This window comes from Filicampus tigris, chromosome 9 (assembly GCF_054856515.1).
Source record: "Filicampus tigris isolate MCC_2025a chromosome 9, RoL_Ftig_1.0, whole genome shotgun sequence".
Taxonomy (NCBI): domain Eukaryota; kingdom Metazoa; phylum Chordata; class Actinopteri; order Syngnathiformes; family Syngnathidae; genus Filicampus; species Filicampus tigris.
In genome coordinates this window covers 14,149,447-14,176,425 of record NC_141225.1, presented here as the reverse complement: position 1 = coordinate 14,176,425, position 26,979 = coordinate 14,149,447, and the positions used below count along the sequence as shown (strand labels likewise).

Genomic DNA, 26,979 nt, shown 5'->3' with positions numbered 1-26,979 from the left:
CACTGATCATCCTCATGCCATTCAGTAAGAAAGAGGGGAGGCTGTTAAAGATGCAGGAGTATGACGTTATCGTGCTGGGAACTGGGCTTAAGGTAGGAGAATTTTCTCTTAAATATGAAAACACATGGAGTCAGTTTGTAGGTTTACAACATGGATCATCTTGTGCTTCTACTTGAGCTGTAAGTAAGAATCCTGAATGGAGGGGTGTTTTCTGCATCTATTTTCGGCACACATAGTGGCTGCATTGACTGCAATTTCAGACAGTAACTCAATGTGAAATAATCCAGGTTCTAACAGCAGTCCATCATTTGACTGTTTGTCTCTGGCCTGTCTCCCGCAGGAATGTGTTCTTTCAGGTTTAATGTCACTAAATGGCAAAAAGGTCCTTCATATCGACAAGAATGCTTACTGCGGAGGAGAGAGTACATCAGTCTCTCCCCTAGAGGAGGTTTGTCCACCCAAACAGAAGCGCATGCATAATTTGTTACATTATTTCTGTTAGTTAATCATATGTGTCAAATCCTCTTTTCAGTTGTACAGGAGGTTCAAGGTTCCTTGTCCTGTCACAACCTCTGGTCGGGGTAAAGAGTGGAATGTTGATCTTATTCCCAAGTTTTTCCTTGCCAATGGTAATGTGTGAGAAGAGACTTTTGGGTATTTTTGTATTTTGTGTCATCATTTCATGCTGTGTTGTGTGGGTGCATCAGGTGAGCTGGTGAAAATGTTGGTACTTACTGACGTGACTCGCTATCTGGACTTCAGAGTGGTAGAAGGGAACTACGTGTACAAAGCGGGAAAACTGCACAAGGTCCCCGCCAGTGAGGAAGACACGCATACTTCAGGTCAGCTGATGTACTTATTGTTGGCGTGGTGTGGGTACGCAGAGTTTAAAGACTGGGAATCCATTACAATAGCTTTTGATGACTGTCTACGGTATTGGCGTTAAATGTCTTAAACACATTTTTCAGATCTAATGGGCATGTTTGACAAGAGGAGGTTCAGGAAGTTGTTGCTTTTCGCCCAGAACTTTGACATGAGAAAACCTCGCACACATCAGGACATGGATCCGGACCAGACTACAACCAGAGATCTCTTCTCTCGTTTTGACCTCGGACTGGACGTTGTGGAGTTTATAGGTCACGCCATAGCCTTGCACAGCAGCGAGAGGTTGGGCACAAGTGATGAACCAAAGTTTTCTAAAAATCTAATCAAATCTATCCTTGCATATTTGGTAGTTATCTGGACCAGCCCTGTGCGGAGACCATCAAGCGGATCAAATTGTACGCCGAGTCTCTGGCTCGCCTCAACACCAGCCCGTACCTCTACCCTGTGTTCGGACTGGCAGAACTACCACAAGGATTTGCGAGGTAACACTTTAAATTGATGTTTCATGGTATGGACAAAACTACTGGGACACATTTTAACCACAACAAACACTTTGAGGAACATATTTTTTTCAAGAATATGTATTATGCAGGCCCACTAGTTGAAACAAGGCATTCTGATAAATATTGCATTTGTGGAATAAGAGTTAATCCACAAATTTTTAGCCATCGCTTGGGGCGGCCATTTTGTCACGTCTGTCGACTGAAAATGACATCACAACTACCCATCTGTCGACTGAAAATGACATCACAACTACCCAGAGCAGAAATAAGAGTTTACACAACTGTTCTCCTTTTGTTGTGCTAACTAACATTGTTGCCTTAAATGTCAATAATTGACATTTTAAAGTTGTTCTAACTTAAATGACTGTTTTAGCCCCCTCAAAATACAAGTTGTTTTCTACAGTGCAGGTATTGTCCTGATACTTGTGACCACACAGGACCTTTCGGTGTCACGAATGTATGCATGAATGTACGCTTCAGATTGAGTGCAGAGTATGGAGGAACGTTCCTATCTCACCGAACGGTGGATGAGATCGTGTTGGACAATGGTAAAGTGACAGCCGTCAAATCTGAAGGAAAGGCAAGTGTGCCTCATTTGGGAATAGCCTAGTGGCCACGTGCGGCCCATAATGACTTTTTTGTTCTTCTTTTTGTTGTTCACCAGTTGTTCCAGTGTAAACAACTCATCTGCGACCCCAGCTACGTTCCCCACCGCGTGAGGAAAGTGGGGCGAGTCATCAGGGTCACCTGTTTACTAAATCACCCCGTTAAAAACACACAGGAGGCCAAATCATGCCAGATCATCATCCCTCAAACACAACTCAGCAGGAAGTCCGGTGTGTTGTCTTCCAAAAATAACATGCGTGTCATTGAGAAATCGTACTTTATAATTTCGATAATCATTGTGCGTTTGCGCAGACATCTTCATATCTGTAGTGTCCTACGCACACAACGTGGCCTCAGATGGGTTTTACATTGCCACGGTGAGCACAGCTGCTGAAACCAACCAACCGGAGAAAGAAGTGCAGCCAGCTCTGGACCTTCTGGAGCCCATCATGCAAAAGTGGGTCAGAATTCAAGTGACTGTTGAAGAGATATTCACACGGTCTAACAAGTGATCATGTGCATTAATAGAAGTGGCACTAGTACTGTTGAAGTAACAGAGAATTGTCAAATAATGGAACTTCACTCTTGATATCATGGAGCATAAAAATAATTGAGTTGAGCACTTGAATTGGGCAATTTCAATATATCATAACTCCATGTGTAAATTAGCTATGCTGTCTGCTAACAAGTTCAATACATCATCCTTAAAGGTTATTGATGTGATCTCCTGTCTGTTTTTTTTTTTTAAACTCAAGATTTGTTTCAGTCAAGAGACTGCTTGTTCCTAATGATGATGGAAACAGGAGTCAGGTACAATAAGAATCTTTTTAGTTACAAGGGGGGCAAAGAAGAGAAAGTGCGTTGACAGCAACTTTTTTTCCCCACTCAGATTTTTGTGTCTCGCTCATATGATGAAACCAACCACTTTGACAGCGAGTGTGAGGACATTAAGGACATGTACCGTCGTATTACTGGCACCAACTTCTGCTTCACCGTACACAGGCATCCGTCTCGCAGCTCAGATGAAGACTGACCCCTTCATAAACACGTTTTTGAATTCATTAAGTTTCTGTAATAATGTTGCAATTGAGGCTGCTCGCGGGAAACCAGAAACAATACGAATTAAAAACATGACTGATGACCATGATTAACTAGTCATTGGTTTGTTCGTGAATACTGCATATAATTTGACTGTCTGTAGATTGTGGAATGTTTTTCCAAATAGCTGAATGCAGTGAGTGTGTAACAATACAGTATATTGACACCCCTATTTCCATGCAGAACCATTTGTTAAATAGCAATATAATAATACAGATTTGCAAACGTTTCCGAAGTCCGAGGTTGGAAATGTCACACTTTACAGTTTTATGGAATGCAGAATAAAAGCATGATCAGAAGGTTGCCAACACAACATCTCTGTATTAACATCCATTATCCAAATCCAATCCTCACGAGGGTCATTTTGACGCATGGCAATCCTTGTAGTATTGAAGCTAGAGTTAACACAACAGTCGAGGTGTTCTGGCTGGTCCACAAGATCACAAACCCAGAAACGCCAAAGGAACACTTTCGAGCAGATTGTTTTTATTGTTAGGCAATATAGCATTTAGCATTAAAAAAATCAGCGGTTTTAAAGGCGAGGTCAACCCAAACGTATTTTTTTTCAAGAATATGTTCGATGCAGGTCCACTAGTTGAAACTAAGAGTTAATCCACCCGTTTTTAGCCATCTCAGGGGGCGGCCATTTTGTCACTTCTGTCGACTGAAAATGACACCACAGTTGCTCAGGTAACAACCAATCACGGCTCACCTGTTTTCTGAAGCTGAGCCGTGATTGGTTGTTACCTGAGCCCTGAGCAACTGTGATGTCATTTTCAGTCGACAGAAGTGACAAAATGGCTGCCCCCAGAGTTGGCTAAAAACAGGCGCATTTTGCTGCTATATTCCACAAACACAATATTAATCAGAATGCCTTGTTTCAACTAGTGGACCTGCATAGAACATATTGTTGAAAAAATATATGTTTGGGTTGATTTCCCCTTTAAAGTAAAATGACAGGTGGACAGCGATGGGGGAAATGGTTTCAATAGGTGTAACCATTTCTGCAGCTAAGGGACACAAAATGGATTTAAAAGGCCTCCATGCCAACTTGTGCCCAGCACACAAAGACTGGCGTCTGGCGATGAGATGAATGCAGAGGATTAATAGATTCTGTCGCAGCTTATGTGTGACAAGGACAAAGCCATTGAATGATGTCATGTGCTTCACACACACACTGGTGCTGCAGGGGAAGCGTTAAGAGGCTTAGTCAAGACTAGGACAGTCGACATGAGCGACTGAAGTAAAAAGGTGGACTGCACCTTTTTTTTCATGCTCAGGGCATTTAGTCTTTTTAGACTTTTTCACGTGATTCTTATTTCTGTCTCTTCTACTGAGGGGACAGACCTTTTTAAACAGATACCTTGTAACCTCTTTACAATAAAGGTACCCTGATGAATACATGACTTATTACAGTAAAAAAAATATTTTGCGAATGTATTGGCTCACTATTTGGCAAGTTCAAGCTACCATCACACTTTATAATGATCTATTATGGTAGTTTGCATGTTTGATTCAGCGGTATGAGCTTCCACTATTTACAAGCAATGGGAGTACCATGTAGAATTATCTTACATGTGACAAACGGGCATAGAAGGTTCACTATTTGGCAGACAGGGTTTGACACTCACTGTTCTTCCCTAATGACTGTAACCCTTTAGTATAACAGTGTTAAACTTAATAAACCGTTCATAAAAATATCAACATTGTAAAGTTATACAGTATACATTTAAAGAACTATCCATTGTGTGAGGCCATTTTTACACAGAAATACAACAAATTTGATATCTTGGCAAATATTTGACAAGGGCATGTGTATAACCCAAATGCAGTACTGTACACCAGACCACAAAAATAGTTGGAATGGACTTTTAATAACTGCAACAAGTCCCACAACAAACAGATGTGCAGCAACGAAGCTAACTTCAAAATCCAGATAAAAGATCTTTGAAGATTGGGAAGGATCTTGGGGCCAGGTCTAGCAATGCTCCATAATCCACTGACAGGAAAACTCATATTTTGTTGTCATTGTAGCAGAACGTCAAACACAACCTCTTTAAATATATAATTTACCGGTAGACACATAACACGTGGTTTATTTACAAGCAGAAAGTCACACATAATGCCAGTAGCGGTGTCTTGCAGATGTTCAACCGATTTCAAGTGAGTTTTTTTTTTTTTTTTTAAAGCAGCGACATTTCAGTTCATCAAGTTTTATCTCAGATGACAGCTGATTAGCAAGTCGTCCTTTGAGAATCTTGGTGACTAATTGACACGGGCCGATGAAGATTCATGAAACTATCGTCTGGAAACAGTTCTCAACTGCGCTTCACGCAAGGTCACCTACTCCTGCTTCACCTCCAGTGCTGTGCTGGTGGACGGAGGTATCAGACCAGCGGCTGCTATCCTGTTTTCACTTATCAGGAAGTTAAAGGTTGCACATGCGTTTGGCTGAAAAACAAAACAGGAGAGATGGAAAGATTATTTGAGTATGACATTGGAGAAGAAGTTCTTTACTTCCGACCTTAGATTATAAAACACAACGAAGATGTAAAAAGGAAACTGTGATTAGCGTTCTGGGGAATTTCTCAAATTTAAAACGAATGAATGGGAATGAACTGGACTGATATATAACAGGGAACTTTGCGTACAGTGATCGGGGGAAAGGTATGTTGCAGAATTAACTTTATAACAAGTTTCATCATAGGAAGTGGACGTGATTAGTTTATTCAGTATCAGTTTTTGTGTGTTCGTTTTTGTGTATTCAGTGGATGGAACAGATAAAGGTTCCATAAATCAATAAATAAGATGTTTGTATCATTTTTTAAATTCACTTTATTTGTATTTATTTATTTCTACATGATACTGAATGCTAGATTGCCTAATTAATTACTATTAACTCATAATTTCCTACGGAATCAATTCAATACAGTACCTATCTACCTACCAACCTTCCTACCATGAATTCTTAGGTTAAGTATCTAAATTGAGAGTATATCCCAAATCGCCCATCTTAACTTCCTATAGAAGCTGACTGGGAATGTTCCTAACTCTTTAAAACACTAACACAGTTTTGCTTTACCGTGTCTTGCACCTCCACAGCGATTCCTTTGCGCTTAAGAAGAGCCAGAACTGAGGGATGAATGCGTTCGAGTCGTGCACCCGTGCCCAAGACGAGAATCTCTACAAAAGAAAATTAGCACACATGACGCACAGTATCTTAGGAGAACTTAATAATAAATTAGAATGGTTACCTATTTGGGGTACAATCATATGGAAAAGTGACACACTTTCTTCTGTGATATCTTTAGAATTCCCAACCTGAAACATATTAAATATGAATAATAATAAATATTTAAATATTAAATATTTTTCCGATTGCTAAAAACGTATACTCAATGAAGAGTGATGTGATTTTAGTGCACCTTCCACTGCAGGATGGAAGGAGGGACCACTGCGCAGGGGCCGAACACTTTGTTGCCATCAATGTTAAATCCTTGGGAGCTGTAGTTGAGGATTATCATACCACTTCCCGGCTCCTTCTTCATAACTGACACTGTGGTACGCTGATACATCTCGTCATCACTCGGGCCCAAACGGTGTCCCCGTGACAGAAATGGACTGCAAGAAATGTGGTGACAACAGCCCCCGTTAAGTAAATAAGAATAATGTCACCACTTTGTGTCTAATGCAGGCAAAATTACTCTGGATTGAATGCACTGATCATTTTTACTAACATGATAAAACTTTCCTAAACAATTTAAAGAAACGAAAGCAGGTTGTAGTACAAGATGTGTAGACCTGGACCTTGTATTAGGTGGCCAGGTAATGTTGTTGCTTCGATCTGCACTAGATGGAGCCAGAGACAAATCAGGTATCAGAAGTACAGTACATCCTGTAATAATGACTGTGATCTGTTACACTTAAACGCATGATGATTGCGTTTACTAAATTAAATAATTACTTAATATCTACTTTAATAGAGCGGGATTTAGGAATTCAAACCAAGGGCAGGGTCTAAAAAAGATACAACACACAATGCGTCAAAGGTAGATTTGAACGTTTACTCATAACAACAACAATAATAATAATAAGAATAATAATTATAAGAAAAAAAAAGTCTGAAAGTATGTTGCTGGGTTGTTGTTGTTGTTTTCAAATCAGATTGCAGCTAAAATTAGCGATCCGTTACATCTTTAACTTCAATCCAAATCCAAGTGCATTCGAGTTGAGGATACGTATAACAAGTTTAGATTTAGTCAATTTTACTCCACATAAATGATGATTCGCATTGATTCAATACAACACAATTAGTGAATATAGGGTATATTGAATGTACTTATTTAAACATTTGAGAGTAATATATATATATATATATATATAGATATATATATATATATATATTTTTTTTTTTTTTTTTTTTTTTTTTTTTTAGACGATCATAGACGAATTTTGTAACGAGAGGAGTTCCCACAGAGGAATGACAAAAAGACACCGCAGAGTTTAACTCTTCCTCCGAGGAACTTAAAATCTTAACAACATCGTTTGATTAAATACAGTCCTACCCGAAGAAAGTCGGTGTTGTTCTGGTGGATAAAATCAACCTTGAAGATGATCTCTGAAGAAGGATTTTGGCACAAGACACACCGGCCATGTTGACACCAATGGGGGGGCGATAATCAATGTGACACCACAGATCTCTTCCGGTGTGGATACTTTGTAAGGCAAACAAATCGATCAATTCATTTTTGTTGATTACGCTTTTTGGTAACACCGTATATTCACATAATACGGATTTAAATACTTTGATTGGTAATTGATTCATAGTGCTAGGTGTATGCTGTGCAACTGCTCAGGTCCACAAACAAAACTATTTAAAAGAAGATAAGTGGCTCTGCCTTTGATTAACAGGACTAGGGGCGTTTCTGATCTCAAGAGCGCCCCTAGCGACATTGAACGGCAACAGACTTAGATCAGGTGATCAGATCTGAGCTGCATTGTAAATAGACAGCAGGGACACACCGGGGCCATGCCTCCTTCGTAGCCTCTTTTGAAAACACCCCCAAAAGGTCGCTAGTTCCATCCCAGGGACTCTTTATAATCCTAAAATTTCCCTTAGTCTTCCTTTCGTGGCGTCCAAGTGCTGACCAACATGTACCGGTCCCTTTACGCCTTCCGATCTGCGGAGCCCAACTCGCTGCACTTCGCGGCCGGAGAGAGCTTCCTAATCCTGGAAAGGAGCAACAAACACTGGTGGCTGGGATCACGCTGCAGCTCGGGGGAGACCGGCTACATCCCCTCCTCGTATATCGAAAAGATTCAGGTAAATACCACGTCCCGTCCTAATGAGAAATCTGGTCAATGAATGCAGATACCGGATCGTTCACGGGAGGAGTTGCGGTGCATCATGACTAGTTTCAAGGCGGTTGTCGTCATAAATGCGCAGTGAAATAACAATTGATATACATCTGCCTATCTATTAAACTGAACTCCAAGAGTACGAAAATGTGTCTAAAATAAGGTCTAGATAGACATGTGCAGTATTGTTTACAGATCAGTGGGTAATATGTATAAGTAATATATGGTAGAAATTGGAAAATATTGTTCATATGAGGTAAGTGTGAGGAAGTATGTGAAAAGTATGTTGTTTTTGCTGTGATTTTGCCATTGTTATTGATGTTCCTATTGGGTACCAACATTAAGAATTAAAGTCAGATAACAACTATATGAATGAAAAAAATAAAGCAAGGAAATCAAGTGTGAATTCAAGATATGTTCATATATGTTCTATTGGCCAGATGAGGAAAAGATTAAATGGGTTTTTGATTTTTGTGTTTTTGTAATTGCAAATTTTATCTGTAAAGCTTGGCAAAGAAGACAAGGTAGACTGTTTTTGACGTAGGTTTCTTTGGTATTTTAGTCCTGGTGCCGGGTCATTTTGATCGTTTGGTGTCTTATGAGCTCATTTTGACTGGATGTACTATTGTATGCTTGACACAATAATAAAATGTCATTCATTCATTTTACTTAGAAATTAGATACAATTTAACACATGTAATACACAGAATTAACATGTAACATTATGCACAGTTTGAACATTACATTTTGTGATTCTTTCGCATACTGCCAAAGGGGGACTGCATATCAATGAATGCAGTGAATTTGAGAATCGCTGTTCTAAACAGTGCATGTTACTTAGGTTAGTTGTAGAGTATACTTGTAGTTTGAATCAGTAACAGATAGTTACAATATTATTATTATTTTTATTTATACATTTTTAAAATGAAAATAAATAAATAAGTTCATGTCGTGTATCATTGTAGTATTACATAGTGGTTAGCACAGCCTCAGAGTCAGCAAATCCCAGTGTGGAATTTACAGGTTCCCCCATTCGTTTGTTTTCTGCAGGTACTGATGTTTTCTCGCACATTCCAAAAACATGCATGTTAAGTTTTTGGAACACTGTAAATTGTCATTAGGTATGAGTGTGAATAGTTGTTTGTACCCCGTGATTAACTGGCATCCAGTTTAGGGCGTGAATAACTGGCATCCAGTTTAGGGCGTACACTGCCCCTTACCCTAGTCAGCTGGGATCGGCTCCAGCTCAGCCACAACTCTAATGAGGACAAGGATGATAAAAATGGATGACTGGAATATTTTTTAATAATTCCACCCCTTCATCCGTAGATCTCAGCCAACTTCCGTTCTTCTCCTAAAAGGCTTGTTTTCTATACAGTCAGTTCCTCCCACGTGTGCACTCATTAGAGAACTAGTCCTGGCATGTGACCTGCGCCACTCGGGAATGAATGCTTCTTCCACGTTGGCTGTGGAGCTTCAATGAGCTCCAATCTGGAGTCTTGCTGAGCATGTGTGACACTAGCTGAAAGGCTGCTTTTTTTGTTAGATAACTGACCTAGTTTCTTTTTCCTCCAGTCTCAAACACACCGAGAGTACACAGCCAAAGGCGAGAATTTTGCTCTGTTGTGTTTAAAGTTTTATGCAAACATGAGTAAATATTTAATTCCTACTGCTCCTCATTTTCTGTCTCTTTTATTTTTCCTTCTGTCCGCCAGGCTCCAGAGCAGGATGAAGTGTTGCAGTCCATTGACAGAGCCATTGAAGGCATCCACAATGTTGCCTTGAAGAATGGAGGCAAATACAATCTGGAACAGCGGGATGTCCTCCAGTGAGTGGAAGTGCTCATAAAGATATTTTGCTTCAATAGCGTGCTAGCTTAAAAATGGGCAATACTGAAAGGCCAAAGTGTCAAGGGAAGAAAATGGGGATGTGACAGTATATCATAGCAATCTTCACATTCCATGACATTTTGCTCTCTAGTGAAAGCAATATGTTCCTGTGTGGACCTGTTGTTTTTAGGACAAAATCCATTTGCTTAATGCTAAAATAATTGTCTAATGGAAAAATAATGTGAATTGAAATGATCCGTTTCAGGGTTGACACTTCAGTGTCCAGTCCAGGCACAGTTTAACATGTTTAACTGTTAAACACGCAAAAGTGCCAATAAAAAGTCAGTACACCCCTGTTTAACGGCCAGGTTTTTGTGGTTTAAAAAAAAACAGAGACCCACAATAAACAATGTATTAATGTGACCTATAACCTATACAACTCAATTGAAAGCAAAAGTCAATCATTTAGTGAGGGGAAGTAAAAATAAACAACGAAGAGAATGTCAATGTGTTTGCCAAGGGTGTACATCCTCTACGAACTGGAAATGTGACTGTTCTCAGAATTAACCAGTCAGGTTCTCTTAACTTATTTAACTCTTGTTAAATGGGAGTCAGCACACACTTTCCACCCTTTAAAATGCCTCTGATTAAACCCACATAAAGTTATTCATCAAGTTTGAAATCACTGAGAAATGGCAATGCTACTAAATATCAATCATTGCAGAATAGTGTCAATAACATTTCCACAATGACAAACACGTTGAATTCCAACAAGTTCATCCTTCTGTTCTAGAAAGTTGATCCATCACAGAAAGGAGACGCTTGCACGGCGGAGCATATCAGGACACTCGCAAGGCCTCCCGGCATCCAACAGTGAAATATCTCTCAGCCAAACTCCGCCGCTGCCCAATGGCCTTAACCGAGACTGCGGACGACAGGGAGGCATCCCCTTATCAGGAAGCATGGACAACATGCACGGAGAGCCGGGCTTTTATCAGGTTGCCATTTTGCTTTCTATTATGGTGACTCTGGCACAAAAGCACATTTTTACACCTAAATACAAATATCCCTTATTTGACGAGTCTTATTTAAGCTATTTTGGGTTGCCATGACTTGCCAAACATGAAGAAAAAAAAACAATTTAAACTATTTAAAAAAAAAGACATGTTATATATGGTCTCTACATATTGCAGCTTGTTACCCATTGTGATTCTGGAACAGGGGTCCCCAACCTTTTTGAAAATGAGAGCTCCTTCTTTGGTACTGATTAACACTTTTGAAATAACAAATGACATAAACATGAATTACTTTTAATTACGTTTTATTTTTAATATAATGATATTTACAGGTAACTGAACCATGACAGTTTCTCATCCAGTATCACTACAAAATGTGTCCAAACCTTTGACTGGTATGCTGATCATTTTCATATTTTGTCACAATATTTATCAACACTGTAGGGAAGATAAATATCAACATGCAGCACTTCATTTCAAAAAGTTTTCTGCAAGTGCTTACATTTTCAAACAAATACTTCTACAATTGGAATTCACAATGTCCCGCCCCGCTTTGAAACCAAACTGATGTTCCCGAGTCTTCATTCACCCTCGCCTGCATCCCTTCGTGCAGGTGCCTCCGCAGCCTCGCCGCGCGGCTCCGATCACGCCGCCCCCACCTGAGAAACAGCGCAACAGCCGGCGTCCAGGTCAGTGGGCGTCGGCATGGATTTATCACCTGCGATTAGAATAATCATGACGGGCCATGCTGAAAAACACTCTATTCTCGGCAGGTTTATAATCAGAGCTGGGCATTCCGTCTGTCCGCCTATGATGGACGCCCGTTTTGTTGACGAATGATGGGAACAATTTTCAAATAGACGGACTAAGCATAGTCGGAAGTCCATGTATTTAATCTGTCTTTCGTCTGCAGTCCTTTAGTCTGTTTTTCGCGGCCATGCTTCGATGAGCACGGCGAGGAACAATAATGGGTTGCTGCTGCTTGGGGGACAGATTTGAGTGAGGGACCAGGCAGTGAACAGACTTCCATGGCGCAGAGAGTCACTGTGAGTTACTCTTTCTGTTAAAATATCAGCCGAGTTCGCTGCTGTTGGAAGTTTGACGTTGGAATCGCTGAGGGAAGCCCGTTTAAAATCAGTGGCGGTTATTATTTTTTTTTCCCCTACAAAAAAAAAAAGGCGAATGACGGATGATGGAAGCGTATCCACGCTGCAGACGGATGACGAATAACAGATGCTCAGTTTTTTGTAAAATGCCCAACTCTGTTTATAATGGATTGTGATTTTTCCTTATAGTTTGTTTTTCTTTTGTTTTGACTTTTGTTTTTTAAATATAGTTCTTTTTGATTCATTTTTAGAGTGGGTTTGTTTGTTTTCATTAGTGTTTATTAGTTTCTAGAATGCTGTTTTAGTTGACTTTTTATTCATTTTAGTTTTTTTTTTTTTTTTTTTAAATAATTTACTATAATAACCTTAATTGTTAGGTAGGTCCATCCGTCTAACTGGAGCTCGCTCGCTCCTTTTCTGCAGAGCCGGACATCCCTTCCAGATTGTCTTCCCTCCCTCCATCCCCAGTCCCGTCCCCCACAATCAGCAGCACGTCTTTAGAGTCTGCGGTGTCCTCCGACGTCAGCCTGCCAAGTGTTTCCAGCACCCCGCCTCCCCCCGTACCATCCCGCGTCAAGCCCGCCGCGGCGCCTTCAGAGTCCCCCGCTCAGTCAGCCCCAGCCAAGAAGAGCCCGGCCCCACAGCCCCCTGAGCCCCCCGCCTCGGCCAAGGAGGAGCGTCCGGAGAGCGAGTGGCCAGTCGCCCCGCCGTCAGTTGCCGAATGCCGCCCCGGCAGCCCCGCTTCCTCCGAGCCGGTTCCCCCGACCGTCGGGGCCGAACTGATCGAGCTGGTGCGGAAGAACACGGGCTTAAGTTACGAGCTGTCTCGAGTCGCCGTCGGGGTGGTGGTGGGCCACCTGCAGACCACCCTGCCTCATTCCTCCTCTGCCCTGGAGCGAGTTCTCCTGTCGCTGGTGGAGAGCAAGGTTAGACTTGTTTTCTTTGCGTCACGTGCGCTTGCTGCACCGGCCCCTCATACGCTCAAAAGAGAACATGTCAGCCGTTTAGAATTTCAGCTCAAGCTGCTTTTAGCTGTGAGAATTTATCATGCCAGTCACTTTTTCCCTGCTCTGCTGTGTCAAACTTGATACGTGAGACTTTTGACCTGCGCCAAGGCTTAAACATTTGTCACCTGCGGTTCCAAGGGAACAAGATGTAACGAGATCATACATAAGCGCAACACATTACGACTGGATTGAATGACATTTGATAGAGCATCCAAACACATCGAGAGGATATTTACTTTGAAAGAGATACTGTATGACTAGAGACAGAAATGCATAGGAATCTGTGAGGAAGAAAGAACCACATCCATCCGTGCTGGTTGGCCTGTTTTGGGGGGTATTTCGTCAACAAAAAATCCACAGAAAATAAAATATGACTTTAAAGCGGAAGTCAACCCAAGCATAATTTTTTCAAAAATGTGTTCCCAGCAGACCCACTAGTTGAAACACAGCATTCTGATTAATTTTGCGTTTGTGGAATATAAGTTAAGTAGCAAAATGCACTTGTTTTTAGCCATCTCTGGGGGTGGCCATTTTGTCTTCTGACGACTGAAAATGACATCACAACTGCTTACAAGGACCAATCACAGCTGACCTGTTCTCTGATCTAAGCCGTGATTGGTCCTTGTGAGCAGTTGTGATGTCATTTTCAGTCGACAGAAGACAAAATGGCCGCCCCCAGAGACAGCTAAAAACAAGTGGATAACACTTATTCCACAAACGCAATATTTATCAGAATGCCCTGTTTCAACTAGTGGGCTTGCATAAAATTTATTCTTGAAAAAAGTATGTTTGCGTTGACTTCCGCTTTGAATGACAAGACTCTTAAACAAACATTGTGAGGGAAAAGGGCTGCAAAATGCAGACATGGCCACGTCGTGTGACTACCTCTGATAACCGTGCAGGACCTGGGGGCTGCGTTGCCGCGAGGTCAGCTGTGTCACGACGAGCAGCGGCTGGAAGTCATCTTCGGCGACCTGGCCCGCCACCGGGACGACTCCCAGCAGCGCAGCTGGGCGCTCCACGAAGACCTCGCCCTCATTACGTGCTACCTCGAAGAACTCCTCAAGATTCTGGTGAGGCGCGTGAACGGCAGTGTATGATTTTGTTCAATTTACCTCTTCACCTTTTTTCTGTGGAACCGATTTCTAAAACGCCCTAGGATGCCATAACGTGACGACAAAGACCATGCTCGTAACATCTTTTCCCAGCGAAATGAATGGATATTCCATTAATTCACTCCAGCACACCAAAATCACCAACAAGAAAAAATTGTCACGTTTTATAATGTGAAAAATAGCACTAGCAATTAATTTATGCATCGTGCCAATTTGATGGGCATTGTGCTACTCATTCTGTTGTGTGTGTCTTGGCCACCAGGGGGCAGTATAATCCATACAGATATACATCACAAAAGATTTAATGATAAAAACAAAGAAGGCCATCTCAGCTAAGATGCAATAATATTGATATTTTTTTTGCTGATGATAAAGAATATATGCCTATGAATATGCCCTGTTTGCATGTGTTGCTACTGCTTTTGTTAAAAAAAGAAGCTGTTTAAAGGATCATGGTTATCGCAACATTGTTGCTAATTTTGTCAGCACTTCTGTGCTGTTTTGCATTGTGTGTTAGCAATACGCTAACATAGGTTCTTAACACAAAGTGAATCTGATTTGTTTAATACACAATATGTCATTCTTTTTGTTTTATGTTTAGTTTAAAGTGAACTTTAACTGCGATAAACAGCTTGAACATTTCGTTCACTCTCCTTTAATGTCCTTCTGGTGGTATTTTCCTTCTCTGAACAGTTTGGCAAAATTGCCTGTTATTTGGAGCAGCTCATAAGTATCTCATGATGCGGCCACCACCAAGCTTCTTTGTGGATATGCTGGTCTTCTGGTGAAGTGTAGTGTTGAAGTTTCAAAGGAAGCAAAGCCCAGCAAAGCTACTCCACTGTTGATACAACTATTATTCCCTGTACAGTTTAATGAAACATTTTCAGTCAGATGAGCATTTAAATCCGCACACAGGAAACACATCCAGATCGTTGCTTGAAATACCAGACATGTCTGATGAGATCAGACAGGCCAGTTTACAGATCCGACCATGTTATTAAAGACTGACTCAGCCAAGCTGACAGCCTGCCAAATCTTTTTTGTTGGCATTTTCCGACTGACTAAAACCCACAATCAAGCTGGGACGCTCACATGAGCTTTAAACGCACCCAAAAATCCTCGGGTGTGCTCAGGGACCTCATCCAGTGAACAGATTACACAGGGAAGGGAAAGAAGTGCTGTGTATGCTCATACAAATAAAATCTGTGCTTGTTTTTACACTTTTTTTTTTTTTCTTTTTAGACTGATGCAGATCCCGAGGTGTGTAAGAGGATGTGCAAGTCCAGCGACTATGAGAATGTGCTCTCCCTGGTTTCCTATTATCAGATGGTAAGAATAACTTCTTCAAAATCATCTTGGGCAACCACCAGTGACAAATCGGTCGTCGCGGTAACGGTATATACCAGCTCTCGGTTCACTGTTGCTTTCACGCGACCGTTCAGGAGCTTCGCGTGTCTTTGCGGCTGCTGCTGCTCAAAGTGTTTGGCGCCATGTGCAGCCTCGATGCTTCCCTCATCTCCACCCTCCTCAACTCCATCCTCCCCATGGAGCTCGCCAGGGACTTACAGACTGACACACAAGGTGGGTGGGTGATTATTCCTTTAGTGATGTGGCGTATACACGTATTCCTTACTTATATGTGCTGTCATTTTCACATTGCTCAGAGCATCAGAAGATGTGCTACACAGCCTTGGTGCTTACTATGATTTTCTCAATGGGGGAACAGGTGCCGTATCATCACTATGGTGAGATTCTTGTTCATGAGAAGCATGATAAGTATGTACTATACTAACCTATGCTAACATAATAATATAGTCATATTTATCATTTCAGGTTTTTTATTTCCCTTCTTGAAAAGATGCTTAAAAAAAACAAAGCAATTTTGTTACAGGTCATATTCATATTGGAAAAACGTCTGAAATGATTTCTCCGTCTTGTTTTTCCACACCACAAAAGCCTGGCATTTGAACATATGTGTGTAGACTATTTATATCCACTGTTCATGTGCAGTTCTGTTCAAAAGTCTTCTGATTCACAGTTATTAAGGGGGTGTGCACACTTGTGCAACCACATCATTTCAGATTGTTTATTTCCCTTCTTGAAAATTTTATTGGACAATCTGAAATGATTTATCTCTCTTATTTTTTCACATCACAAAAACCATGGCATTTGAACACGGGGTGCATAGACTATTTCTACACTTTATACAGTCTACTCCAGAAAATGCAATAAATACATGTAATCTTAATATATAACTAAATCTTGTTACATTGCGTCCCGGTGTTGTCTCTAATAGTCCGGTCCAAGTATTTTTGTTACGGTAATCCCAACGTGTTGGCACAAATATTAACATATGTACCAAAGTACTTCAAATGGTCTCAGTGGCATCCGGTTGATGCTAATGTGTGCCGGTGTTGCAATATGCAAAGTGCGTGCTGTCATTTTGACGTGATCCTCTTCCTCCTACGCGTTCAGTGCACCTGAATGGCGACTTTGTTCAGTTCCTGCTGGATGTGGTGGAGGACGGACATCCCTCCGACCCCACGGAGCAGCTTCCTGACCTCTTCCTCAACCTGTTGCTGGCCTTCAACCTGCACCACACAGGTGACCGCATAAAGATTTAAAATTGAGGCTCTGTCAGGTTCTCTTCCCGCACTACTATGATGTCACACTGTTTTCATACCATCACGTCTACACAGCCCACAAACCAGATCAGGGCTAACCTCTCTACCTACATCTCTGACTCAACGGCCGGCGTGTCTTTGTCACGCAGTGCCGAGCAACAATGTCATCATGCAGCAGCTGAGGAAGAAGAACGTCAAGATTCTGACCGAGAAAGTTCTGCTGCTCCTCAACCGAGGAGGTACCTGATTGTTTTACTCGCATCCGTCCTCCTGTCACACGCTTGGCCATCAATGTAATGTTCGCAGACGACCCCGTGTGCATGTTCAAGCACATGCCGCCCGCGCCTCACGCCGTGCTCAAGTTCCTGCAGGATGTCTTCGCCAGCCGAGAGACGGCCGACATCTTTTACCGCACTGACATGATGGTGATGATCGACATAGCGGTGCGGCAGATCTCTGACCTTTCACCCGGAGACAAGGTGAGCTGGGGAGACACTAAAATATGCTTAGTATCACTTTGTTAATTCCCTGCCCTTATGTCTAAAACTCATCAAATCAATTTACAATTGTAATGCCATACGAATAGATACAATTTTTCAGAAGGTGGGTCTCTTGTCAGGCTGGCTGCTTATTATTTAGTCTGAAGCTTCAAAGTCATCTTTGGTAACAAACGGTCAAGATGGACACTCTCTATATTAATAATAATAAAGGTAATGATAATATATAATCACTGGCAGCTCCCCATAACCCTTTACAGGATAGTCAGTGTAGAAAACGGATGGATGGAAAAGCAGTAAAACTATAATTACCCTCTAATCACCAAAATCAGATGTTGATACTCAGAATCAAATATGATAAAATTGTTATACACATACATGGAATTTTTTAGATATGAGTAAATACATAAGAATGATTGAAAAAAAGTTGTGTTTCATTGAGGGATATATACAAGATTAAAAAAATATGCACTAATTCTGTGTTGCGCAGCAAGGACAACTAAAGTACTTTATTCATAATATTTCAATGAAAATTGCCACATAATAGACTTTTACATTTGGTTACTTCATAAAACAAACATGGCGTACCAAAAAAAAAAAAGACTCCGTACATCTCACCATGTGAGAGTTCAAACAATTAAAAATATACAGTATATTACAGTGGTGTATATCATGAACAAATATGTGAGGTAAAAGTATTTTAACGAATGACAATAATTTATTAGCTCAAGTCCAGGTGTGTCATGCTACCTAAAAATGCTGTGAAATCAAAAAAGGGCTCCATCGAATTTTACTAATAATTTTGTATTTCTATTGACTTTTACAGGTTATAATTCCCAATTTTTTTTGAGAAAAAATATTTTTAAATCATGGTCTTATTTTTGCATCAGAAAAGTCTTGTGTTCTAACAAATGTGTTCAATTTCTGTATCCAAGAAAGTATTTTTCTGTGACAATTGCCTCGTAAATAATTTCCCCTACTTTTCTTCTTTCTCACCATCTCCACCAAAGCTGCGCATGGAGTACCTCTCCCTCATGCACTCCATCATGCGCTCGACAGATTACCTGGAGCACCAGCACCGGCTCTCTGACCTGCAGGGGGCGCTGCAGAGGATCCTCAGGGAGGAGGAAGACCCTGGGGAGGATGAAGGGAGCGCTACGGCCAAACAGATGGATAAGCTCATTGTGCAGCAGATCTTCAAGGAGTTCCCGCAAATCAGTCAATACTAACTCATCATAGCAGTATCACCAGGGGTGCCGCCAGGGGAAAAAAATATCCCTTTGGTGCCTGCCGCAAATGGAAAATACTACTTTGTAGGGCCCCGTTCAGTATCATGCATATCACACACTGTAGTCCACTGCAGGGAGGTGCGGTAGGGGAAAAAGTGATGCCCTGAATGCTGAGAGACGCCATCACTTATATGCCAGTGTTTCCTTGGACTTGTTGTCCACTGCTGCAGCATGCATGGGATGTGGTATTATTCAATACTTTCCTTTGAGAATGGTGTGTTTTCATGATTGAATGAGGGAAAAAGCATGACAAATGCACAAAAACAGCAAGGTCAAAGCTTGAGATACCGAAATATAGGCCAAAATAACGTTTGACTCATAAGCAATAATGAGCCTCAGTAAATGCATACATTGTCGTCTATTAAAGTAACAAAAAAACATGTATAGGCCATATTCTAACCAAAATGCACTCAACTATTTGCAATAGTGCCATGTCATGACAGTGTCTGTGCTCAGAGCATTATTTTACTTACAGTATATTGCATTACAACTGACTTGACCTACTTTACCCCACCATACCCCCCAAGGGGCTTCATCACTTCATCAAACACCATTGAAATAAAGTAGAACAAGATAAACAGGTTGAGTGCTGCAGAAATAAGCTTGGAGCTAAGTAACTTGTGTGCTCAGCTCACTTGTACAAAGCTCCTCAAGTATCAGGGTCAGTGATTTTAAATCTTAATAAAATTGAGTGTTTTGATCCACAGTCCTGCATTTCACCTGCAATAGAGCTTTGTGGTTTTGGCTGATATTTTGCAGTTAGGTCTTCAGCAAGCGCTGCTGCGTTCCATCTAGTATCTATTGGAATTCATATCTAATAATTTAACAGAAAGAAATGTCATTGATTTATTTACATTGGTGTTGTCCTCTCATATTACAAGTTAATATATGTCTGTGACATGGTTTCTTAGTTGGGAAACATCTCTTAAATGTTAAAACATAAATATCATATATATATATTTTGTATTGTGTTCCAACCTCCATTCATCAGTTGTGTGTTTGTTTACAGCCAGCTTGAGCGAAATGAACATCTCCCCTACCTTAACTAAAATAACATGCTAAAAGAAACTAATAAAGTTATTTTTAAAGTGGAAGTTGTTGGGATAGTCATGTTTATTATACTGTATAACCATATAAATCACGGTAAAATCATTTCAGCAGTTCAAGTCCGAAAGTGAAATTCACATATAATATAGATTCACAAGAGTGCATTTTTTGGTATGATTAATAAGTGATGCAGTCCAGTTACAGCGCAAGTAAAAGTTAAGCCGGACAACAAATGCTGTCTCACCAGAGTGTGTTGCAGTCAAATCCGTCCGGGTCCGTATGTGGGTGAAAGGTTCAGTGGTTAGACAGCTATTCACTTGCAAAAATTCTTCTCGTAGCTGCGGCCGACCAGGTGAGCTAATTCTCTTCTCTTTTGTTTTCCTGCGTGTCCACTTACTCTCCTATTCTAATAATCTTTGTTTTTTGGGTTTTTTTCTTCAAAGCGGAAAGTCAAAATGTCAAAACAGCCGCAGCCGATCAGCCCAACGAAGAACTTCTTCGCTGGCGGTTTCGGTGGAGTCTGCCTCGTCTTTGCCGGTCACCCGCTCGACACTATTAAAGTAAATCATGTGAACATGAGGCAATACGTTCGCTCCATGGCTGCCACGTAAAGGCAGTCGCAGGATCTGCAATAGCGCCTTTATTTAACTACAAATGTCCATGTTGCTAAGAAATTCAGCTGAGTGAACTGCAGTACAGTACTTTGACCGACATTCACGTGCGCTTCTCGCTGCATGTCTCATCCCAGCACACTCACTCATTATCCTCCAGCATATTCACTTTTTTGTATGGTATTGATGGTTCTATAATTGTGACACGATAGTGACGGAATAATTCGGGTCGTTCCCACTGAAGGCCCACGCACCAAATCCACAGTCTGTCACCAAATTCTAAATGCTCTGTCAATCAATTGTAAGCCTATTTTCTCTTTTAAGGCACTACTGTAAGATATTTTTGTTTTGGTGCAAAATTCTTCCCTCAGGTGCGTCTACAGACTCAACCAAAGCCCAAACCAGGAGAGAGACTCTTGTATGCGGGGACCATTGATTGCTTCAAAAAGACCTTAGCTAAAGAGGTAAGCAGTAAGCAATCAAGTTACCGTGCAATTCCAGTCCTTGAGGGCCGGCGGGTGAGGGCCGGTGTCCTGCCGGTTTTCCATCACTGCCTGCTGAAACACACCTGATCCAAATGATCATTTCATCAGCAAGGTCTGCATAAGATGGATAACGATCCTGATCATTTGAATCAGGTGGGTTGCAGAAGGGTGACATATAAAACATGCGGGAACCTGCCCTCGAGGACCAGAATTGCCCACCCCTGCACTAAGCAGTCATGCAACTTTTCTCTTGAGGTTAAATACCGTATTTGCTGGAATAGTGGTCAAGAGCATAAATTACCAGGCCAAGTCGCTTTCTTCGGTTGGCGTCAAGGTTGAAACGTGTATAAGATTTTGCACTCTAATGGTAAACACAGCATCAGCAATCAGCTTTTACAGATGCCAAATTGACTCCACACAGGAAATTAGATGTACGATGGCATTTAAAAATAATGTTTTGTTTTTAAGGCACTTTTCAAGGAACAAAAAGACGCTGTAAATCAAACAGTAAAATAAATGTAAAGACCCGGAAACAAAATAGGCCACTTTTGCCTGTTACTTACCACTTTATTATTGCCTCAAATGGTGAAAAAATGCTTCCTGTTTTGTGTTGGTGCCATATACAGTATGTACGTATATAGAGCAGCAATGTGAAAAAAGTTTTTAAAAAGGTAATAAATAAAAATGCAGTGTGTAGTTGCTTGTCAGAAATGGCAATAGTAAAAAATACTATATAACAACCTTGGGGGGGGGGGAAGAGGCATCTATGTGAGGTGTGTTTGTGTTGTTTAATTAAGTGGATGCAATCCACTGTATGCGAAATCTCATGTGACTAAACCCAGAAAATGTGACAGCTGACTTCCTGTGCATGCTACGCTAATAAGCATGACTGTGGTGTGATTACAGTACATGATGGTTTGAAGCCGAATTTGCTCGAATTTTGGTTCTTTATGGCTGGTGTCTAAAATACACCTATATCATTTTTTTTTTCAAACAAATGTAATTACTGTAAACATGAACGGCATTTAAAAGTTTTATAGTTGCTTTTTCACGGCCTCCTTCGCCATTCAACCGAGCCGGGAGGAAGCGCAATGCTTAGGCAGGCTTTGCCAAATGCGGAAGTTTGTTCGGAAATGTTATCCAATATCCACAGTGTGTTGTTTCACAGTGATAACACCTCTTCATCCTCCTCTTTGCAGGGAGTGAAGGGTCTGTACAAAGGTATGGCAGCCCCCATCATCGGAGTCACGCCCATGTATGCCGTCTGTTTCTTTGGCTTCGGTTTGGGCAAGAAACTGCAGCAGAAAAGCCCCACTGAGATTCTGACGTAGGTCGCTGCCCTGCCTCTGCGGTGATTTGGGAGATGTCAGCACTGATTGTGATGATTTTGCCTCCCTCCTCCAGGTATCCACAGCTGTTTGCTGCAGGCATGTTGTCCGGCGTCTTCACCACGGCCATCATGACTCCTGGCGAGCGAATCAAATGTCTACTGCAGGTTAGCTAACCTCTTCTTCATCCTTTGTTTTATAATGAACACCTATTTATTGCCAGCAATATGTTCCAGACCCACAAACAATAGGTGAAAAATCATACAAACCCCCTTCAAAAAAAACCCCAATTCTAATGCATTTAAACCTAACTTAAACACTATTTTTAAATGCATAGTAAACATATTTGGCCATTAAAAAAAGCATCAAATCAATCAAAAGTACTGTACAATGAACCTCCGCTTTTTGGGGGGGTGAAAAGCCCTGCGACGAATAATAAAATTCTTCAAATTGACACCCATTCAAAAGGGTATTTTAATTGAATATAAATGCTCAAAGATGGCGGCAAAGCACTTAAAACGGACAATCGTAAAGCATACATGCCATGCTTGTAGAATGTACTCAATCTGTTACATAAATAACTGTATTGAGTAGTCAAATTGTTCGGCACAAACAAACCACCTTCACATATCGCTCCTCAATATTATAAGCTAGCATAGTAGACTAAATATGACGCTAGCATCAATTGATGTGGCATCACACATGCACTACCACTTAACAGAAACGGTAAGTCATTACATTCACCTTTTGGAATTTATACACACTAGTAAATGTTAGAGTATACAGTGGACCCCCACATACCTCACAGTTCAGCTCCCGCGGATTTACATTTACAATTTTTAAAAAACATTTTTAGGTGGGCTATTAGTAACTAAATCAGGATAGAAGCAGAAAAATACGTTCAATTTCCCTTTTAGATGGTGCTCCGGGTGCATTCAAGGACCACCAACAAAATAGGATATCTCAAATGCAAATGAGAAACACTGTCAATGAATGAAACCAAACGCCAAGATTCTATGAGACGTTGCCAAAATAACACTTGAACTGCTTTGCACAAAAACAGCAAAACCCTGAGAATAGCTTCCCAAAATAATTGAAGTTGTGTGTGTGTGTGTGTGTGTAGATCCAGGCTTCCTCTGGGACAGTGAAGTACGCTGGGCCAATTGACTGTGTCAAACAGCTCTACAAGGAGTCCGGCATCAGAGGAATCTACAAAGGCACTGTGCTGACTCTCATGAGAGGTGCGGCGCTGCTTTATTTTGCTTTGCAATTAGGTTGTGCTAGTGTGTCTTCGTTCGCAGTCAGGTGTGTAACGACTCAGACTTTTGCGTTTGATTCAGACGTTCCTGCAAGCGGAATGTACTTTATGTCGTACGAGTGGTTGAAGAATCTCCTCACGCCGGTGGGAAAGAGGTGCGAACTCTTGACAGCTCGAACTTCAGATCTTTGATGTAAATGAGATGTAACCCGAACCCTCTCTCTCTCTCTCTCTCTGTGTCTCTATGTCTCTCTCTCTCTCTCTCTCTCTCTCTCTCTCTCTCTCGTTCACTCGCCCGCCTGCCCAGTCATGACGAACTCAGCGTTCCCAGCGTGCTATTCGCCGGAGGGATGGCAGGAATATTTAACTGGGCCGTGGCAATTCCCGCTGACGTGCTCAAGTCCCGTTTCCAAACAGGTACCTGCCAACACGCCTACCTACCTGTTAAAAATGTACTCCGCCCTAAGCATAACGTCTCTGCAAGAACCCTTCTGTTTTTTCACATTGTACATAACAGCGACGGTCAAATTAAAGTTTGAGGTAGTATCGCCCTAAGGTGCCTTTGAGACTTCCCAATATCACTCAAAAAAGGTTCAACGTCATATTGCTTCCCTCTTGAAATAATCTGTCAAAATAATAATCCCCAGGATGCTTGCCACCTCTGTTAAAAATTGGCTGCATACCCCTGAAATGAAATTGTTAATAAATGTAATATAATAAATATTTGGTTAAATTGTTCCATGTTTTCTGAAAAAAAAAAAAAGACTTAGGGCATTATTTTAGAAGGGTGACTATTTATTGTATTAAATTTGTGTTAGGCTGTTAGAAATACATATTAGTCAAGCTCCCACACTGTTTTCAATGAATTAACTTGCAAGCAGAGAATGTATATGGAAAGAACAAAATATGCGAGCTGGCTGGCAGGGTGGATATTTTTGGCTAATGTTAGCATGGTAGACCATCATTTAGCAACATGATGCAGTTAGCAAGATGACTGTGTACTGTTTAGGGATATTGACCCTGTTCCTATTTACTCCTTTCAAGTGTCCAGTGATGTTGGCGTAATTGCTTGAGTTCGTAATCTACTTTGAATATATGACATGTAAAAATTGACTACCGGTAATCATTTGTTTGTGTCAATCACCGCAGCTCCTGAAGGAAAGTATCCCAATGGCTTCCGGGATGTTCTGCGTGAGCTGATCCGAGAAGAAGGCATTGGCTCCTTATATAAAGGTTTCAATGCTGTCATGCTTCGAGCTTTTCCCGCAAATGCTGTGAGGAGATTTTTACATTTATTTATTTTTGGGGGAGGGTGGGGCATATTCATCACGAGATGTATTACAATGATTCTCAAAGTGTAGTACAGACACCTGTACAGTTCCATTGTATTTTTAAGTTTTCCTTCATTTATTTTTATATATATATTTTTTTTTATGTAACATCTCTGTGCAGTACATTTGAAAAGAATCATTGAGTGCAGTATTGTAATATTTGTTAGCTTGAGAGGGATGGACTATTAGAACCACTTTAAATATGAGGAATTAATGGTGTGCGCATGTTAGCATGTAGCTTTGCGGCCCAGCACTCATGATGTGGTTCTAGTGACACAGTACAGACATATTGACTTGTTTTTTTGAAATGTTAGTATGCAAATCGAAGCATACGCTCGACAGATACATACATACAGTATGTGACTGAGAACCTGAGTCATTCTAATGAAGCTTTTTGTTTTCCGTTTGTGTCCTCAGGCTTGCTTCTTGGGATTCGAACTCGCAATGAAATTCCTGAACTGGCTGGCACCCAACCCGTGATGGAATGTGCATTAATTAGTATATATACACGCACACACACACACACACACACACACACACACACACATGCACACGCGCGGACTTTATAATTTTTAACAAATTTCCAAATCTTGACTTGACTTGTGTGTGAAAACCTGTAGTAGTGGGATTTGGAGCAAATGGTATTTCCTCAAATAGTGGCCTCCACTCTAATGTGTCTCAATTAATGTCGGGGTTCATCATAGTCTTGAAAGTAATATGCGCTTCTCCATAATTCCGCCTTTTTTCCTTTTTGGGAAAACGAGTAGCAACTGTAATTAACTCACGACACACAGAGGCATTGAAGAACCCAGTTGCTAAAGAAAACCGCAACACCTACCAAAGCACCTCAACTTTTCCTGGCTGCCACTATGTGGTTGTCAAGCAGGTCACTGGACTGTACACGAGGTGATCTTGCGTTATATTGAGACGGTGTCTTTTTTAGTCACCTCTGTGCTCGCACCACAATGTTGTTTGTGTCTGTCCAGCTTGCCTAGTTTTTTTTTTTATTTTATCATATCCATAATGCATAATTTTTTAAAGATACAGCATCACTTGATGTGTATATATAATATTTTAGTCAAACATTATTTATTTTTAAAAATATATGATCAAACGATTGTGATTCTTGTTTAGCATATGGTCAGTTGTGTGGAATTGTCTATTAATCATGTCTGAAGCATTTTAGACAAAATGTGCAATAGTGCACTACTTGGCTGTAACCAGCAGAGGTTGACAGATGCTGAATTTATGATACCGGCAACTGAATTTTAGATATCTGTAATTCCAGTTTTCAATATATACAACACCATTATGACTAATTACACTTGCAGTTGTCTGCATCATCATCATCATCATCCCCCCTAGTTAAAATATAAGTTAAGATAGCTGAACTTGTAGATTTAGGAAGAACAAATTGTTCATGTTATCCATAGTTGACGTGGAAAATGTGCTTAAATATATTAAATAAATGCTTCCAGCCACTATATGAGGAAATACAGTCTCACTCCTGTTTTTTTTTTTTAAATGTTTATTTTCTTCTGCAGTGTTTTTGTAAGAGGCAGTGATGGAGTGAGCTGGACATGTTGTGCCTTACCTCTCTGCCTTATGTGAACATATCAGGGAAAAGGCACATGTGTTTTTATACTGTGTGTCTCAACGTCTCAGCAATATTCATAGCCCGCACTCATTGCTTCGCAAAGGACTCCCGTTGAGATTGGTCGACCTGTACGTGAATGTTGCCGTGTAGAAATGTGCAAATGGAAAAAAAAAAATGCAATCTTGACTGGGACTTGTGTACGGTAAATAATAGTTTACTTGCCATGTGAAAAGTGCTTTTACTGTGTCCTTTCTTTGGTCAGTTGTTTCACTTTGATGTGTCCACTGGACAGGCGTTTATTACGTGTAATAGGGAAAAGTTTCGGTCGATACTTTCCAACAGGCTGGGTTCAATAAAGAAATCAATAAAGTGAATGTGACAGATGCAGC

The 26,979-nt window shown here is 40.9% G+C and overlaps 4 protein-coding genes across 5 annotated transcripts; 3 read left to right on the top strand and 1 right to left on the bottom strand.

Annotated features, from left to right (window-relative positions):
* Positions 1-16: 16 nt before the first annotated feature.
* On the top strand, positions 17-3,141 carry LOC147142130 (rab GDP dissociation inhibitor beta). Of its 2 annotated transcripts, none has more exons than XM_086040421.1 (11): positions 17-92; positions 341-448; positions 533-629; positions 708-842; positions 969-1,167; positions 1,236-1,367; positions 1,869-1,968; positions 2,053-2,224; positions 2,307-2,451; positions 2,750-2,804; positions 2,884-3,141. In XM_086040421.1, exons 1-11 carry the CDS (start codon positions 51-53, stop codon positions 3,025-3,027), a joined length of 1,329 nt encoding a protein of 442 aa, XP_085896547.1. In that variant the 5' UTR covers positions 17-50; the 3' UTR covers positions 3,028-3,141. The 2 variants fall into 2 exon arrangements, with proteins under 2 accessions (XP_085896547.1, XP_085896548.1); XM_086040422.1 differs by having other exon boundaries at positions 44-179.
* Positions 3,142-4,947: 1,806 nt separating this feature from the next.
* Positions 4,948-7,807, bottom strand: ndufaf3 (NADH:ubiquinone oxidoreductase complex assembly factor). Its single transcript, XM_086042023.1, has 5 exons — positions 7,658-7,807; positions 6,518-6,713; positions 6,347-6,413; positions 6,175-6,275; positions 4,948-5,543 (listed from the first exon to the last, which is right to left on the bottom strand). Exons 1-5 carry the CDS (start codon positions 7,744-7,746, stop codon positions 5,436-5,438), a joined length of 561 nt encoding a protein of 186 aa, XP_085898149.1. The 5' UTR covers positions 7,747-7,807; the 3' UTR covers positions 4,948-5,435.
* nckipsd (NCK interacting protein with SH3 domain) lies at positions 7,540-20,027 on the top strand. The gene is made up of 13 exons (XM_086042020.1): positions 7,540-8,415; positions 10,166-10,278; positions 11,073-11,277; positions 11,909-11,984; positions 12,825-13,327; positions 14,311-14,481; positions 15,766-15,852; positions 15,966-16,104; positions 16,188-16,268; positions 16,999-17,127; positions 17,297-17,386; positions 17,454-17,626; positions 18,655-20,027. The coding sequence occupies exons 1-13, from the start codon at positions 8,245-8,247 to the stop codon at positions 18,871-18,873; spliced, it is 2,157 nt and encodes a 718-aa protein (XP_085898146.1). The 5' UTR covers positions 7,540-8,244; the 3' UTR covers positions 18,874-20,027.
* Positions 20,028-20,181: 154 nt separating this feature from the next.
* slc25a20 (solute carrier family 25 member 20) lies at positions 20,182-26,977 on the top strand. Its single transcript, XM_086042022.1, has 10 exons — positions 20,182-20,332; positions 20,424-20,540; positions 20,963-21,055; positions 22,276-22,403; positions 22,481-22,571; positions 23,528-23,645; positions 23,745-23,817; positions 23,970-24,079; positions 24,812-24,936; positions 25,411-26,977. The coding sequence occupies exons 2-10, from the start codon at positions 20,436-20,438 to the stop codon at positions 25,471-25,473; spliced, it is 906 nt and encodes a 301-aa protein (XP_085898148.1). The 5' UTR covers positions 20,182-20,332; positions 20,424-20,435; the 3' UTR covers positions 25,474-26,977.
* Positions 26,978-26,979: the final 2 nt, after the last annotated feature.